A 17,670-nucleotide genomic window follows, 5' to 3' on the forward strand; every position below is an offset into this window, starting at 1 on the left:
CCATAGTGCAGTAAAAAGTACTCCAAATGTTTAATGTAATTAAATGTTAAATTATATTCTATACATGCAGACAGTTGGTCTGGGAACGCCCCGTCACGTGACGTGAATGCTGTGTCGTTTTCCAATAAACAAACAAATTATGAATTGAAGTTCTAAATCCTTCCTAATAATCATACAGAACCGGAAAGGAGGACAAAATGGCTTCAAGCAATACGAAAAAGAACTATATTAGTACTCCTTAAAGATTTCTATAGTAGCGTATAATACTTCTATGATGTTTTGTAATACCTATAAAGTACATTTATAGTATGTCCCAAGATACTATTGGATTATAACATTTTTTCCCAAAATACTACAAGATTCTTATAGTTGTTTTTTATAAGGAATATGTCACATTAGCGTTATCAGCTGAACGCTCGCTTTTTTTACACAGATGTGAGCCGTGAACCACAGTCCCTCGGCAACTTCGTACTACTGATCACCGTTTTACAAAAGGGTTAATAGTTTGGAGTAAAGCATATGTACCAATCAGTAAGTGACAAGGTTTTATTGAGTTATAGTATGTATACCTGGAGATTTAACCAAATAGCAAAATAAGTCTGGAAACGACATCTCCGGCCATTTGGTAGGCTCATTGATTAATTTTTGTAATTAAATAAGGGCAATCATAACATATTGGAGTTAAATTTGCAATGCACCGTTGCCGGTCGACAGGCGTCAATGACACGCAATACAACATTTTTGTCTTTCAATTACACAAAATGCTTGCAGTGTTTTGCCCCTCCCCTACTCCTAACCCCTCCCCTACTCCTAACCCCTCCCCTACTCCTAACCCCTCCTCTACTCCTAACCCCTCCCCTACTCCTAACCCCTCCCCTACTCCTAACCCCTCCTCTACTCCTAACCCCTCCCCTACTCCTAACGCCTCCTCTACTCCTAACCCCTCCTCTACTCCTAACCCCTCCTCTACTCCTAACCCCTCCCCTACTCCTAGCCCCTCCCCTACTCCTAACCCCTACCCAACTCCAAACCCCTCCCCTACTCCTAACCCCTCCCCTACTCCTAACCCCTCCTCTACTCCTAACCCCTCCCCTACTCCTAGCCCCTCCCCTACTCCTAACCCCTCCTCTACTCCTAACCCCTCCCCTACTCCTAGCCCCTCCCCTACTCCTAACCCCTACCCAACTCCAAACCCCTCCCCTACTCCTAACCCCTCCCCTACTCCTAACCCCTCCTCTACTCCTAACCCCTCCCCTACTCCTAACGCCTCCTCTACTCCTAACCCCTCCTCTACTCCTAACCCCTCCCCTACTCCTAACCCCTCCCCTACTCCTAACCCCTCCTCTACTCCTAACCCCTCCCCTACTCCTAGCCCCTCCCCTACTCCTAACCCCTACCCAACTCCAAACCCCTCCCCTACTCCTAACCCCTCCCCTACTCCTAACCCCTCCTCTACTCCTAACCCCTCCCCTACTCCTAGCCCCTCCCCTACTCCTAACCCCTCCCCTACTCCTAACCCCTCCTCTACTCCTAACCCCTCCCCTACTCCTAACCCCTCCCCTACTCCTAACCCCTCCCCTACTCCTAGCCCCTCCTCTACTCCTAACCCCTCCCCTACTCCTAACCCCTCCCCTACTCCTAGCCCCTCCCCTACTCCTAACCCCTACCCAACTCCAAACCCCTCCCCTACTCCTAGCCCCTCCCCTACTCCTAACCCCTCCTCTACTCCTAACCCCTCCCCTACTCCTAACCCCTCCCCTACTCCTAGCCCCTCCCCTACTCCTAACCCCTACCCAACTCCAAACCCCTCCCCTACTCCTAACCCCTCCCCTACTCCTAACCCCTCCTCTACTCCTAACCCCTCCCCTACTCCTAACCCCTCCTCTACTCCTAACCCCTCCTCTACTCCTAACCCCTCCTCTACTCCTAACCCCTCCCCTACTCCTAACCCCTCCTCTACTCCTAACCCCTCCTCTACTCCTAACCCCTCCCCTACTCCTAACCCCTCCCCTACTCCTAACCCCTCCCCTACTCCTTGCCCCTCCCCTACTCCTAACCTCTCCTCTACTCCTAACCCCTCCCCTACTCCTAACCCCTCCCCTACTCCTAGCCCCTCCCCTACTCCTAACCCCTACCCAACTCCAAACCCCTCCCCTACTCCTAACCCCTCCCCTACTCCTAACCCCTCCTCTACTCCTAACCCCTCCCCTACTCCTAACCCCTCCCCTACTCCTAACCCCTCCCCTACTCCTAACCCCTCCTCTACTCCTAACCCCTCCCCTACTCCTAACCCCTCCTCTACTCCTAACCCCTCCTCTACTCCTAACGCCTCCTCTACTCCTAACCCCTCCTCTACTCCTAACCCCTCCTCTACTCCTAACCCCTCCCCTACTCCTAACCCCTCCTCTACTCCTAACCCCTCCCCTAATCCTAACCCCTCCTCTACTCCTAACCCCTCCTCTACTCCTAACCCCTCCTCTACTCCTAACCCCTCCTCTACTCCTAACCCCTCCCCTACTCCTAACCCCTCCCCTACTCCTAACGCCTCCTCTACTCCTAACCCCTCCTCTACTCCTAACCCCTCCCCTACTCCTAACGCCTCCTCTACTCCTAACCCCTCCTCTACTCCTAACCCCTCCTCTACTCCTAACCCCTCCTCTACTCCTAACCCCTCCCCTACTCCTAACCCCTCCTCTACTCCTAACCCCTCCTCTACTCCTAACCCCTCCCCTACTCCTAACCCCTCCCCTACTCCTAACCCCTAATGCTAAAAAAATCTTACATATAGTGCCTTTAAAGCCAGTAAGATCACCATAATGTCTTACACAGTGCTGGGTTTAATGAGTTTCTTAATATGACAAGGTTCAAATTACTGGGCTTACACAGAACATTAGGCATGAAATAAGTCCTAATAGAACAATCAAACCAACATGCAAACATGCAATCACACAAGGCTTATTACAAAAATAACTAGTCAGCCTTTTTTTCACATGATTTCCGTAATGCAGCGAGGAGTGCAGAAATCTCTCTGTGGAAGTAATTATGATTATTTGTAATTATGATGAGATATTCGCTGGTCTTTGTCTTTGTGCTGCAGCGTCAGCTGTGAAGGATTCAGTGCCCCAAAGGTTAATTTTCAATTTGCACAGTGAAAGGTTACCATTACAATTTGACCTCTAAATTGCATCTTCTTGCTAATGAACTATCATTTCATTTCGGCTCCTTTTGTCACTAAGATTGCTGTGACTACCATCTGTTTATTATTTAGCTCATACATGAATACACATTCTGAGTCAGTAAAGCAGCTCTGAGGCTAGTCCAAGCATCCAAAAATCCTTAAAACAAGAAGTATTTACTAGACAAGCAAAAGTAATTGTCTTGTTTTGGGAAAAAAATACTCAAAATGAAGAGAGTTTTTGATAAATAATCTGCCAATGGGGTGAGAAAAATAATCTTAAAACAATGTTATTTTTCTCACCCCATTGGCAGATTATTTATCTAATTTTAAGCAAAAACTGTATTCCTGTACGCAGTAAGCAGCGATTTATCCACTTATTGACTGTTTAAACAATTTCTGATTAACTTGAAAGTTTCTTATAGAGACAGCATTGTCTAGATAACGCGAGATGCTTACAGTAACAATAGGAAACTTCAAGTACCATGTATAACCAAAACACAGGATAGTATACTGGTTTTGGTTTTGTCTGAGGGAATGAAGAGCGTTCGTGCGGTTCGTGACGGTGGCCATGTGGACGACCAAAGAAGAGATGGATGGACAGGATCAAAGAATATATGAGACAAGTCAACACTGCACCCAACTATGCAATATGTGTTGCTCTGACAATGAGGTTCAGCATATGGGCACATATGGTCTCCACAGGCCTGAAACAATTGATGCCCTGATACCCCATTAGTTTAAGCCCTGATCAGCTCTCTTGCCAGGTGTGCAGCAGTGTCCATGAGATAGGAGGTAATCAATGACGTAATCAAGTCGATATACACTCTATTGGCAAACGTTTTGGGACGAGTTGGCTCACCTTTTCCAGTTCTAACAGCTTCAGTGCAGTGCAGTCTTGTTGGAACAGGAAGGGGCCGTCCCCAAACTGTTCACATAAATTTGAGAGCATGAAATTGTCCAAAATGTCTTGGTGAAGCATTAAGAGTTCCTTTCACTGGAACTAAGGGCCCAACCCCTGAAAAACAACCCACCCCATAATCCCCCCTCCACCAAACTTTACCCTTGGCACAATGCAGTCAGGCGAGTCCAGTTCTCCTGGCGACGGCCAAACCCAGACTCGTCCATGTGATTGTCAGACTGAAGCGTGATTGGTCGCTCAGAGAACACGTCTCACTGCTCTAGAGTCCAGTGGCGGCTGCTTTACTCCACTGCATCCCACGCTTTGCATTGCTCTTGGTGATGTAAGGCTTGGATGAGCTGCTCGGCCATGGAAACCCATTCCATGAAGCTCTCTCCCCTGTTCTTGAGCTCATCTGAAGGCCACAGAAGTCTGGAGGTCTGGAGCTGTTGACTCTGCAGAAAGTTGGAGACTTCTGCGCACTGTGACCCTCAGCATGCGCTGACCCCGCTCTGGGATTTAACACTTCGTGGCTGAGTTGCACTAATGTGTGTAGAAGCGTCTGCAGGCCTAGAGCTTGATTTATACACCTGTGGCCATGAAGAGATTAAACACCTGAAGTCAGGGATCTGGAGGGGCGGCCTAATACTTCTGACAATATAGTGCATATATACATATATATATATATATATATATAGTATAAGTATATATATACACTCAGCTAAAGGTTCAGGAGTGTGGTTCATTAGGACCCCTAAATGCATTGAAGCAACTGCCATGTGATTGGTTGATTAGATAATTGCATTAATGAGAAATTGAACTGGTGTTCCTAATAATCCTTTAGGTGAGTGTGTATATTTATATAGTATAAGTATTTTGAGCACCATGCACCATTCACCATGAATTACACTGTTAAACATGATTGTTTTAAGAATAAGTGCGGGCTGATGCCTTCAAGAGAAGCAAAAATACATAATTTGACAACTTTGCGGCTCACATTTAGGTGGCATTAGTTTTTGTAGATGGGACAGTTAAATAAGAATAACAGAGCTACCATGAATAAGCCTACTTAAAGCAATCTCCGTAAGTGAGGGCAAATTGCCCATGTGGGGAAAACGGGAAGAAAACAGTATTGATATTGTCCATATAAATGATTGTTAACTGTAAACAAAATCTATAGGTCATCTATCTTTCACACAGGGAGCAGTCAGTGCAGTGATGGCTCATGTAAGTGACAATGATCGCGCGTCTCAAACACATTGACAGAGGCAGATGATGAGTTGGCCTGGCTAAGCAGTTGCTACAGCTTTTATTGGCAGCAAGGAATCTGCTGTGGTGATTTGAGCCATTGGTGCCACGACGCTCCATCACACCGAACTGACACTGAAACTCAGACTGCATCATTTCATCTATTCATCCACGCATCCATCCATCCATACTCACACAATGTCTGTTCCTAACATCTCCCTTCCAATGAAAGGGAATTTGACACAAAGTCTGATCTTCTACACACACACACACACACACACACACACACACACACACACACACACACACACACACACACTCACACACACACACACACACACACACACACACACACACACACACACACACACACACACACACACACACACACACACACACACACACACACACACACACACACACACACACACACACACACACACACACACACACACTCACACACACACACACACACACACACACACACACACACACACACACACACACACACACACACACACTCACACACACACACACACACACACACACACACACACACACACACACACACACACACACACACACACACTCACACACACACACACACACACACACACACACACACACACACACACACACACACACACACACACAATGAACACGGTATTGATATTGTAGGCACATCATAATTGTTACAGTCGGTTCTTCTAAAAATTCTTAAATCAAGATGCATTTACTAGATAAGTAAAATTACAAGATATTTTTTCTTAAACCAAAACATAAGTTGGGCATTTTAACATGAGCTCAATGAGATTCTGCTCCTTCTGGCCAGTTGAGGAACTGCAGTTTAAGTATCAGCTTCAACAAAAACTGGAGGAGGAGACACTTGGGCATGAATATAATTATATATATACATATTACTTTCGTTTTGTTTATTTATTTTGAATTAAAGTTTGTTAAATATTCGCAGGTTCCCGCCTCCTTCCTTCCACCAACGAACCCTGTTACTATATATATATACACTCACCTAAGGGATTATTAGGAACACCTGTTCAATTTCTCATTAATGCGATTATCTAATCAGCCAATCCCATGGCAGTTCTTCAGTGCATTTAGGGGTGTGGTCCTGGTCAAGACAATCTCCTGAACTCCAAACTGAATGTCAGAATGGGAAAGAAAGGAGATTTAAGCCGTTTTGAGCGTGGCATGGTTGTTGGTGCCAGACGGGCCGGTCTGAGTATTTCACAATCTGCTCAGTTACTGGGATTTACACACACAACCATTTCTAGGGTTTACAGAGAATGGTGTGAAAAGGGAAGAGCATCCAGTCTGCAGCAGTCCTGTGGGAGAAAATGCCTTGTTGATGCTCGAGGTCAGAGGAGAATGGGCCGACTGATTCAAGCTGATAGAAGAGCAACTTTGACTGAAATAACCACTCGTTACAACCGAGGTATGCAGCAAAGCATTTGTGAAGCCACAACACACACAACCTTGAGGCGGATGGGCTACACCAGCAGAAGACCCCACCGGGGACCACTCATCTCCACTACACATAGGAAAAAGAGGCGACAATTTGCACAAGCTCACCAAAATTGGCCAGTTGAAGACTGGAGAAATGTTGCCTGGTCTGATGAGTCTCGATTTCTGCTGAGACATTCAGATGGTAGAGTCAGAATTTGGCGTAAACAGAATGAGAACATGGATCCATCATGCCTTGTTCCCACTGTGCAGGCTGGTGGTGGTGGTGTAATGGTGTGGGGGATGTTTTCTTGGCACACTTTAGGCCCCTTAGTGCCAATTGGGCATCGTTTAAATGCCACGGCCTACCTGAGCATTGTTTCTGACCATGTCCATCCCTTTATGACCACCATGTGCCCATCCTCTGATGGCTACTTCCAGCAGGATAATGCACCATGTCACAAAGCTCCAATCATTTCAGATTGGTTTCTTGAACATGCCAATGAGTTGACTGAACTAAAATGGCCGCCACAGTCCCCAGATCTCAACCCAATAGAGCATCTTTGGGATGTGGTGGAACGGGAGCTTCGTGCCCTGGATGTGCATCCCACAAATCTCCATCAACTGCAAGATGCTCTCCTATCAATATGGGCCAACATTTCTAAAGAATGCTTTCAGCAGCTTGATGATCAATGCCACGGAGAATTAAGGCAGTTCTGAAGGAGAAAGGGTCAAACACAGTATCAGTGTGTGCTCCTACACTGTAAAAAATATTTAGAAAAAAAGTAACCTGGTTGCCGTAACATTTTGAGTTCATTGAAATTAAAATTTGAGTTGATACAATGAACATTTTTGAGATTCGACAACCTTTATTGAAATTTTATTTAAAGATGTTGTAAGCATATTGGGTAATTGTGTGTTTTATTTCTGATGACGCAGCCAAATTGTGCTATTTTCATGATCTGTCAATTTTTTTATGTGGTTCAGATACAATAATATTCTGAGTTTCTATTTATTAAACAAATTTCCTTCATTGTATCAACTCAAATTTTTAATTTCAATAAACTCAAAATGTTAAGGCAACCAGGTTACTTACTTTTTTAAGTTAAACCAACAAAAAACAACACAATTAGAAAGCTTGAAATGCATATATACACTCACCTAAAGGATTGTTACACTGTAAAAAATAAATTTGGTATAAATAATAAATTTATACCATAAAAGATTTGAATGGGCAAATTGTTTTTCTCTGTGATTAATGTGTCCAGTTCGTGAGGCGTTATCACATGACAGAGGAATCAGCCAATAATAGAGATGAGAAGATGATGTGGGAATCCTGTTACCAACATTATCCACTGTATTTGTACATTACATGGACATGATTTTCTTGATGCTATTAAAACTATATCAAACAACACAAAATTATCAACTTATTATTTATTGAAATACAATTTATAATAGAATAATAGACCCTTTTCACATTTCTGGGTTTCTCAGAGCGAAAGTCGTCATAGTTGGGTTAACTTTTACAGTGGTGAGTGAGAGAATACATTACTTTTTTTTTTTTTTGTGTCCCCATGTTCTCAAATAGCAAAAGAAAAACGCAACAGCAGTGATTTCACAGCTTCCAAAAAGAGGGGAAAATAGAGTGAGATTGGTAACGGCAGTGAAAAGACATTAGATGTTATTTTTCCATCACATAGAGCGGCATTAGGGAGCTGCTCTCCCTCACAGCAGCGGTAGGCTGTGTTTTGTAATTTGATGAGAAGGTAATATAATACAAACTATAAGTGTTATTAATGTACATACAATTTAAAAAAAAATGAAAATACAAAAAACGTTGCAGGATTTATAATATTGATGACCGTTAAAAATGCGTCATTACAGGCTGTTGAAAGGGTCCATTAAGACAAACAATATAAAATAAAATAGTGGAAAACATTTGACAGAAACCAACATTGCATCCTATCCCAACCCATCCCGGAACAGGTGGGCATTACGTAATTCTACCAAAAATATATAAGTATGGGCCTGTCTGTTATCTGTGATGTGTGTGTGCCGTGACAAATGTGTTTAGACCCAATTAATCTGTACATCTCATAAGTGGGTCGATCTCATAAGTGGGTCGATGTCAGGTGATGAAGGTAATTTTGTATAATTCTCTGATGCGCTGTAAAAAAAGCTCTTCTTCCTCAGTCATGTTGTCTTGTTTCCAGTCCAAATATCTAACAATTCTTAAATCAAGATGCATTTACTAGATCAGTAAAACCACATGAGATATTTTTTCTTGTTTTGTTGAAAATAAAATCTAAATGAAGAGAGTTTTTGCTTAAAACAGGCAAAATGATCTGCCAATGGGGTGAGAAAAATAATCTTATTTCTGATTGAAATCTTGTTTCTTGTTTCCGTCCCAAACAGAAATAAGATTATTTTTCTCACCCCATTGGCAGATCATTTTGCCTGTTTTAAGCAAAAACTCACTTCATTTAGATATTTTTTCACAGAAAACAAGAACATTTTACTAATCTAGTAAATGGATCTTGATTTTACGAATGTTTAGATATATTTGGACTGGAAACAAGACAAAAATACTAAATAAGAAGAGCATTTTGTGCAGTGTGGACATTGATGAGTTGCATGTATTTAGCTTAGATGACAGCGGCCGTCTCCTGATAATCTGCGATCTCTGCTGTGGTGAAAGCCCCGGCAGATTGGCATGTTTTAAAGGTGTAGTCCATCCTCTCGGAAAACTGTAGACGCCTTTTAGTGGCATAAAATGTCAGATATGTTATGTGTTCTGTGTAGCGAATGTGTGTGTTGAGACTCGTCTCGCTCAGTGGATGATGTGTGACTGAACCGCTCCTCAGATCTGGATTTCAGGTTTTTTTACATCTGTGCTGTCTCACATCCAGCTGTCCGTCAGACCCGCGGGGGAAAATAGGCGACACCTAGAACTCTATTCATGTCATACAGTAAAGAAAAAGGGGCAGTTTTTCATGTCCTCTCCGTCGCAGCAACCATCAATTTAGCTCTGTGGTGGCCGGATGCAGGCCTGCCGGCCCAGCTGTGTTTGACACAGTTTATCTGCTCTACTGAAGCATATCATTTTTTTATTATTAACCTCACACCCAAAAAGAAAGTGTCTTTTCACAATAAAGAATACAGTGCAGCCATGACTCTCGTCTCTCTGACTAAACAAATCTAGGTGTTCAAGATCTTCCACACACTTCAGTGCCATCACTGCCACCTGTCCAATAAATCAAACCCTTTTACTGGTCTGTAGCACGTATGTATATTGACGCTTGGATAATGTAATTTGAGCTTATGTACTCAGTCATCAAGGATTGCTGCCAGGGGAGAGAAATATAATTGGATTATAATGGATTTGATTTCTATGGCCGAGGGAAACCCAGAATGTTCTGCTGGAAAGATGGGGGTCTGTGTGTAGGGGAGAGTGGGGTAAGATGAGCCAGGGGGTAATTGACCCACCGCTTGATCTTGGCGACTGTACGAGACACAAGACCATATATTTTGGATCCTCCCGTCATTTTTTAGCATAACAGATGCAATGGCTGTTGCATTAAAGCACATTTACCCAGGTCTAATCTATTTATGGTCCATATTGGTGATTTAGCAATGTATAAAACCATGCAAATTATTTAGCTACCTATTAGCCTGCCTGTATTGGTAAGATATGCAGGGTTAATCCAAATTGACAGCTATGGGGCAAAGTGAGCCAAATGCTTTGGGGTAAATTGAGCCAGCGTTTTAACTTACCCTACCATAAGGCACTGTAGTTAAGTTAAATCTCTGAAGTATAAATTGGTGTAATTTATTTTAAGAACAGACTATTTGTAAAAGGAAAAGGTCTCATTAGCATCTTGTTTACACTTATACAAAAATGGCGTTTCCAATTCCAATTTGGTTATGTTAATTTAAAGAAAACTACGGCTGCATTTACACTGCAGGTCTTGATGCACAATTCCGATTTGGTGACTATATCCGATTTTTCTGACGACCCGCTTACATCATCTTTTCAAAAGCGTCCCGTATCCGATATTTGCATTTACACTGTACACTAGGGAAACAGCCCAAGACGTTTAAACTTGTTTGTTCTTCATTAATTTTCTCACTCTTTTTGTGTTCATTTTTATTTCCTGTCGCTGTACATACTCGTTTATTGTATAGGACAGTGTAAACAGCTCAATAACCCTTTTATTTCTAATACAAAATAATAGATTCCTAAGATTAACCCTTTTAGTTGGTAAATGGACTGCATTTATATAGCGCTTTTATCCAAAGCGTTTTACATTTTTGCCTCACATTCACCCATTCATACACCGTCGGCGATGTCAGCCATGTAAGGCTCATCCAGCTCATCGGGAGCAGCTGGGGTTAGGTGTCTTGCTCATAGACACTTCGACACTTGGTCAGGTGGAACCGGGGATTGAACCACCAACCTTCTGGTTTGTAGACAACCTACATGAACCACTGCCGCCCCTAAAACCTTTATTTAAACGTTTAAATAGATTTAAGAGAATGCTTTCTATAATTGAACTGAGCATCAGTAATGCTGCCTTCAAATGCTATCGGAAATTTTATAATTCTGACTTCTGAAGTCGTGATTAGGAGATCATTGCATTCAAGTTTTAAATAGTAATAATAATAATAAATTTAAATGTGCAATTTCTACCTAGGAAACTCCGAGAGCATGTGAAGGCAGCATAAAGCACCCAGTCATGATCACGCTCATTTGACTGCTTTAATTGTGAGAACCCCCCCCCCCCCCCCTAAAACATCTATAATACAAAATAATAGATTCCTAAGATTATATTCATAACAATAAAATAATGCATTTCTTTGCCGATACAGTGATAGAGAGCGCGTTATACTCGAGGCTGAAGTCAACAGCGGCTGGCTGAACTGAGCGGCACGAGACGAGTCTCTGTGACGTCAACTTCCCTCTTCCATTGATTGGCTACGGGATGAGCTATCAATCTAGAACTAGTGGACCAATGGTGATGCTAAGCCCCGCCCCTGATTTACATGAAACTCGAACTGCAACATTTGGAAACGCAAACGCAGAATGTGGAAAAAAGAGCAAAGGACAAAAGAGCACAGGCATACAAAACATGAAAATAAGAGCAGAAAACATGATTGTGTGTGCGATTCAGATCATTTTAATTTCATGATTCAGTTTTGATCAATATAATTTTAAACTAGTTTAATGTTTGACTCACGCTTATTATTTGTATTTTTATGACCGCATTGTTTGTGATTATGCATTGATTTTTCAGTTTTGTGCGTTATATTTTCACATGTGTTTAAAAATTTTTGAATCATACTTATTACTTTTTTTTTATGCTTGACTGCAATTCAATTGGCGGGAATTTGAGCCCATACGTTACACCCCTATTGGTGCCAAAAATGTGCGGGTCTCGTCCCACACACACACACACACACACACACACACACACACACACACACACACACACACACACACACACACACACACACACACACACTTCAAATACTGCAAATATACCACAAATGAGAAAAATCCTAAAAACCAGGACTTCACTTACGTTTGATCAAACGCTAACAGAAATAATATGATTTTATATGTCCACTTCTACACACTTCAATATTCCCATACAGATCACACTGAAGTCCACATGTGCATTTGAGTTCATGGAACAAGCACATCTCTCCACACGGCTGATCAGGAGGGAAACTAATGATCAGCTACTAAGAAATCATGTGTGATAATGCCACTGACTGATAAACCAATGGCAATGGCAAGTGTGTGACCATGAATGTGTGTGTAACCATTAAACAACCGTGGACCATGAGATTTAAAATGTAAGGGCGGTGGTGATGGCTGCTTTCCAAACACTGCTTCATGAAGCTTCAAAACCTCTACGAATCTTCTGTTTCGAATCAGTGGGTCTGAGCATAATGCCAAAAGTCACGGGATTTCAGTAAACAGGGCTTCGTTATGTAATTTAGAGACATTTCAAAATTTCAATGGGGTCATCACATCTGTTATAGACGTTTTAATGAGGGATTTTTATAATCGAAAGGAATAATAGTAGTTAATAGTCTCTATTTAGCTGATAGCTAATTGTATCTGATAGATATACACTCCCATAAAGGATTATTAGGAGCACACACTAATACTGTGTTTGACCCTTTCTCCTTCAGAACTGCCTTAATTCTACGTGGCATTGATCAACAAGCTGCTGAAAGCATTCTTTAGAAATGTTGGCCCATATTGATAGGAGAGCATCTTACAGTTGATGGAGATTTGTGGGATGCACATCCAGGGCACGAAGCTCCCGTTCCTCCACATCCCAAAGATGCTCTATTGGGTTGAGATCTGGGACTGTGGCGGCCATTTTAGTTCAGTCAACTCATTGGCATGTTCAAGAAACCAGTTTAAAATGATTGTAGCTTTGTGACATGGTGCATTATCCTGCTGGAAGTAGCCATCAGAGGATGGGGACATGGTGGTCATAAAGGGATGGACATGGTCAGAAACAATGCTCAGGTAGGCCGTGGCATTTAAACGATGCCCAATTGGCACTAAGGGGCCTAAAGTGTGCCAAGAAAACATCCCCCACACCATTACACCACCACCACCAGCCTGCACAGTGGGAACAAGGCATGATGGATCCATGTTCTCATTCTGTTTACGCCAAATTCTGACTCTACCATCTGAATGTCTCAGCAGAAATCGAGACTCATCAGACCAGGCAACATTTCTCCAGTCTTCAACTGGCCAATTTTGGTGAGCGTGTGCAAATTGTCGCCTCTTTTTCCTCTTTGTAGTGGAGATGAGTGGTCCCCGGTGGGGTCTTCTGCTGTTGTAGCCCATCCGCCTCAAGGTTGTGTGTGTTGTGGCTTCACAAATGCTTTGCTGCATACCTCGGTTGTAACGAGTGGTTATTTCAGTCAAAGTTGCTCTTCTATCAGCTTGAATCAGTCGGCCCATTCTCCTCTGACCTCGAGCATCAACAAGGCATTTTCTCCCACAGGACTGCTGCACACTGGATGCTCTTCCCTTTTCACACCATTCTTTGTAAACCCTAGAAATGGTTGTGTGTGTAAATCCCAGTAACTGAGCAGATTGTGAAATACTCAGACCGGCCCGTCTGGCACCAACAACCATGCCACGCTCAAAACGGCTTAAATCACCTTTCTTTCCCATTCTGACATTCAGTCTGGAGTTCAGGAGATTGTCTTGACCAGGACCACACCCCTAAATGCACTGAAGAACTGCCATGTGATTGGCTGATTAGATAATTGCATTAATGAGAAATTGAACTGGTGTTCCTAATAATCCTTTAGGTGAGTGTATACTTTCAATAAAACATTTGCAATAGATTTGTAAAAGATGTTTTATAATTGTTAAAGCAGTTCTGACAGCAGCTTTGTTTCTCCCATCTCTACTTATCAGACAATTTACATGTACAGTACATTAAAGTATCCTAACGCTAATGTTTTGACATATATCAAGACAATATCCCCTAGAAGAATAGACAGCACAGAAATTAAGTCCTTCAGGCAGTCAGCAGTCAATATAATACATAGCACAGGACTCGTCAGATGTGTTTCAATAGCTGGAAATTCTTCACAATATTTGAACAAGATCAAACTTGAGCAAGGTGCAAGTGAAAGTGTTCTTAAAACAGAAGCCAATCCACCTCTGTCACCTTTATGTTTTCATGTCTTTTATTCTGAAGTTTAGTCATGGTCATATTTCCTGTCTGTCATGTGATTTTCTTGGCCTTGTGAATGTTCTTATTGGTTCATCTGTTTGATTGTGCACAGGTGTTCCTTCCCAGCAAGCAATTTCACAGCTGTCATCAAGAACATGACGATGTACATGAGATTAAACTAAACACCTTGTCATCATCGTTGACTGCTAACCTGATGGAATATCACACATCACAAGTTATTTAGGCAAAAACGACATGTGACCAAATTCAAGGTTATTTTGGCCAGAAGTTGGTCACTCATAGCCGGAGTAGGGGAGAGCAGGGCATAATTCCATGGGTTAGATGTAACACACATGGTTAAAAACTTTCCACTCATGCCAGGATGACCACTTAATTATGATTTAGTGTATTTACTCGTTGCCTTATAAAAACTCTATAACAAGATAATAAAAAAAAAAATCTTTGGACGATATCACTGAACATGAATTAAACCATAGCAAAAGAACATTTCATACATTCAAGTCCTAATAAAAAGCTAGAATGCATGAAGCTAGAATCAAGTGTTAAAAGCAGAGGCTCCATTCTTTCTTTTAATATATTAACTGAAAACACTTGACAAGAAAACATTTCAGGTGGCCATGAAAACTTTGCTGGTGTAAAATGCTGGTGCTGGCAATGTTTTAGAAAACACTGGTGGGGAAAGAGTTAAGTGACTTTTAAACCCGGACTAAGCAAGTCAGAGGCGAGGAATCCAAACCCCATGGCAGAAATGGACTAGTAACCTTAGGAAAAACAAGACTAGTCTCTCAGTTCTCCTCTGGACTGGTTCTCTCCATATCTCTCAGATTCTCATTCCAAATACTTCGGAAATCTGCTGACATCAACAGTCTCCACACCTGCAAACTTCTGGTATTAAACATAAAGTTTTATGAATAAAGTATTTTCTCTGCTGTCTCTGTGCTGTGGTGAGACATGTCTCTAGTCAGCGCTGGCTTAATGTGCAGTTTGTGTTCCCACTGCCACACTCTGTCCATCCTGTTCCCAACATGCACCAGTTGAAACAGTGTAATAACTGGAATTAAGCTCTTGCTGATGATTCTGATGTGCTGCACGAAATGTCAGCCAAACCCAATGCCTCCACACCATAATCTTCCACAACAGCTTCTTCATCTGACGCCACCTTCATTTCACATTCGTCACGGTTTACCACAACATGTGCAAAACACGTTACATCACTGCACACGTGTGAAGACTCGTAACTCTGCCATACTGTACTGAAGTGGCCTGCATTTTTGATCATTTCACAAAACTTTCATCCCCTCTAGAATATTAATTTGTATGATTATCTGTATATACATCCAAAGAAAGAACAGAGCCTCTAATTTTAAACATTTTATCCTAGCTTCAATTATTATTTTTTTAATCAATACTTGAATGTGGATAAGCAAAATTTAAAATGACGAGCTGAGAAAATCATGTTTTTGTCAAGGACAAAGATTTAAAACAGTGATCAAAACATTCCTATTCCTCTTCAAGGATTAAACGTTTCGTTCACTAACATTAGGCAGTTCTGATTGATATGCTGTTTGAATGTTTGATGATCCAGTTTATCTTCTATTGCTTGTTTCTGCTTCTTCTTCGCTCATTTTTTGATGTGGAGATACTGTTCTCTTCAAGAAGACACGTAATAACTCCTGTCCCACATTGTCCTGCAAAATCACATCTACATCCTGCAACAGAGCAATGATCACTGTGCCCATAAGGTCAGGGGGGCTGGGGGGAGGTAACCCCCCTCCCCACTACAAAACAAGCAAGTATACCCCCCCCCAATATTCATGGGTAATGGAAACATAGAATCAGGCTATTAATTAATTACATACATCCCACATTCAGAGCTTTTATAAGCACAAAGCTCCTGTACAAACTGAACAGACAAGTCATCTGCGCAACTAAAGTTTATTTAATTGTGAATTTTATGCACAGCGCGCTCCAAAAGTGTGAAAAGATTTCAGAGATGGTTGATGCAGGTGAGTAAAAAACAATAACTTTCTGAACAGTCACTTAGCTGAAGGGTAACAAGTATTTCTGTTGCAGGTGAAGGGATCAGCGAGGAACAAAGAACTTGGAGAAGGAAGACTCCGGAAACTCAGGTAACTCAGGAAACTCAGGTAACTCAGGTCAATCAGGAAACTCAGGTCACTCAGGTAACTCAGGTCACTCAGGTAACTCAGGTCAATCAGGTTACTCAGGTAACTCAGGTAACTCAGGAAACTTAGGTCACTCAGGTAACTCAGGTCACTCAGGTAACTCAGGTCACTCAGGTAACTCAGGCCACTCAGGTCACTCAGGTAACTCAGGCCAATCAGAAAACTCAGGTCACTCAGGTAACTCAGGTCACTCAGGAAACTCAGGTTACTCAGGTAACTCAGGTCACTCAGGTAACTCAGGCCACTCAAGTAACTCAGGTCATCCAGGTAACTCAGGCCACTCAGGTAACTCAGGTCACTAAGGTCAATCAGGAAACTCAAGTCACTCAGGTAACTCAGGTCACTCAGGAAACTCAAGTCACTCAGGTCACTCAGGAAACTCAGGTCACTCAGGTAACTCAGGTCACTCAGGAAACTCAGGTCACTCAGGTCACTCAGGTAACTCAGGAAACTCAGGTCACTCAGGAAACTCAGGAAACTCAGGTCACTCAGGTAACTCAGGTCACTCGGGTAACTCAGGTCACTCAGGAAACTCAGGTCACTCAGGAAACTCAGGTAACTTAGGTAACTCAGGTCAAACAGGAAACTCAGGTCACTCAGGTAACTCAGGTTACTCAGGTAACTCAGCTCACTCAGGTCAATCAGGTCACTCAGGTAACTCAGGTAACTCAGGAAACTTAGGTCACTCAGGTAACTCAGGCCACTCAGGTCACTCAGGTAACTCAGGTCACTCAGGTAACTCAGGTCAATCAGGTAACTCAGGCCACTCAGGTCACTCAGGTAACTCAGGTCACTCAGGTAACTCAGGTCAATCAGGAAACTCAGGTCACTCAGGTAACTCAGGTCACTCAGGAAACTCAGGTTACTCAGGTAACTCAGGTCACTCAGGTAACTCAGGTCATCCAGGTAACTCAGGCCACTCAGGTCACTCAGGTCAATCAGGAAACTCAGGTCACTCAG

The 17,670-nt window shown here is 42.5% G+C and overlaps 1 protein-coding gene across 1 annotated transcript; it reads left to right on the top strand.

Moving 5' to 3' along the window:
• The first annotated feature begins 761 nt into the window (after positions 1-761).
• Positions 762-2,765, top strand: LOC137083958 (cell surface glycoprotein 1-like). Its single transcript, XM_067449891.1, has one exon. It carries the CDS (start codon positions 762-764, stop codon positions 2,763-2,765), a length of 2,004 nt encoding a protein of 667 aa, XP_067305992.1.
• The last annotated feature ends 14,905 nt before the right edge of the window (positions 2,766-17,670 follow it).

Source organism: Pseudorasbora parva, chromosome 7 (assembly GCF_024679245.1).
Source record: "Pseudorasbora parva isolate DD20220531a chromosome 7, ASM2467924v1, whole genome shotgun sequence".
In the NCBI taxonomy this organism is placed as follows: Eukaryota; Metazoa; Chordata; class Actinopteri; order Cypriniformes; family Gobionidae; genus Pseudorasbora; species Pseudorasbora parva.

Coding starts and splice junctions, on each gene's coding strand:
- LOC137083958 (XM_067449891.1), top strand. CDS start 762: ATGCTTGCAGTGTTTTGCCCCTCCCCTACTCCTAACCCCTCCCCTACT.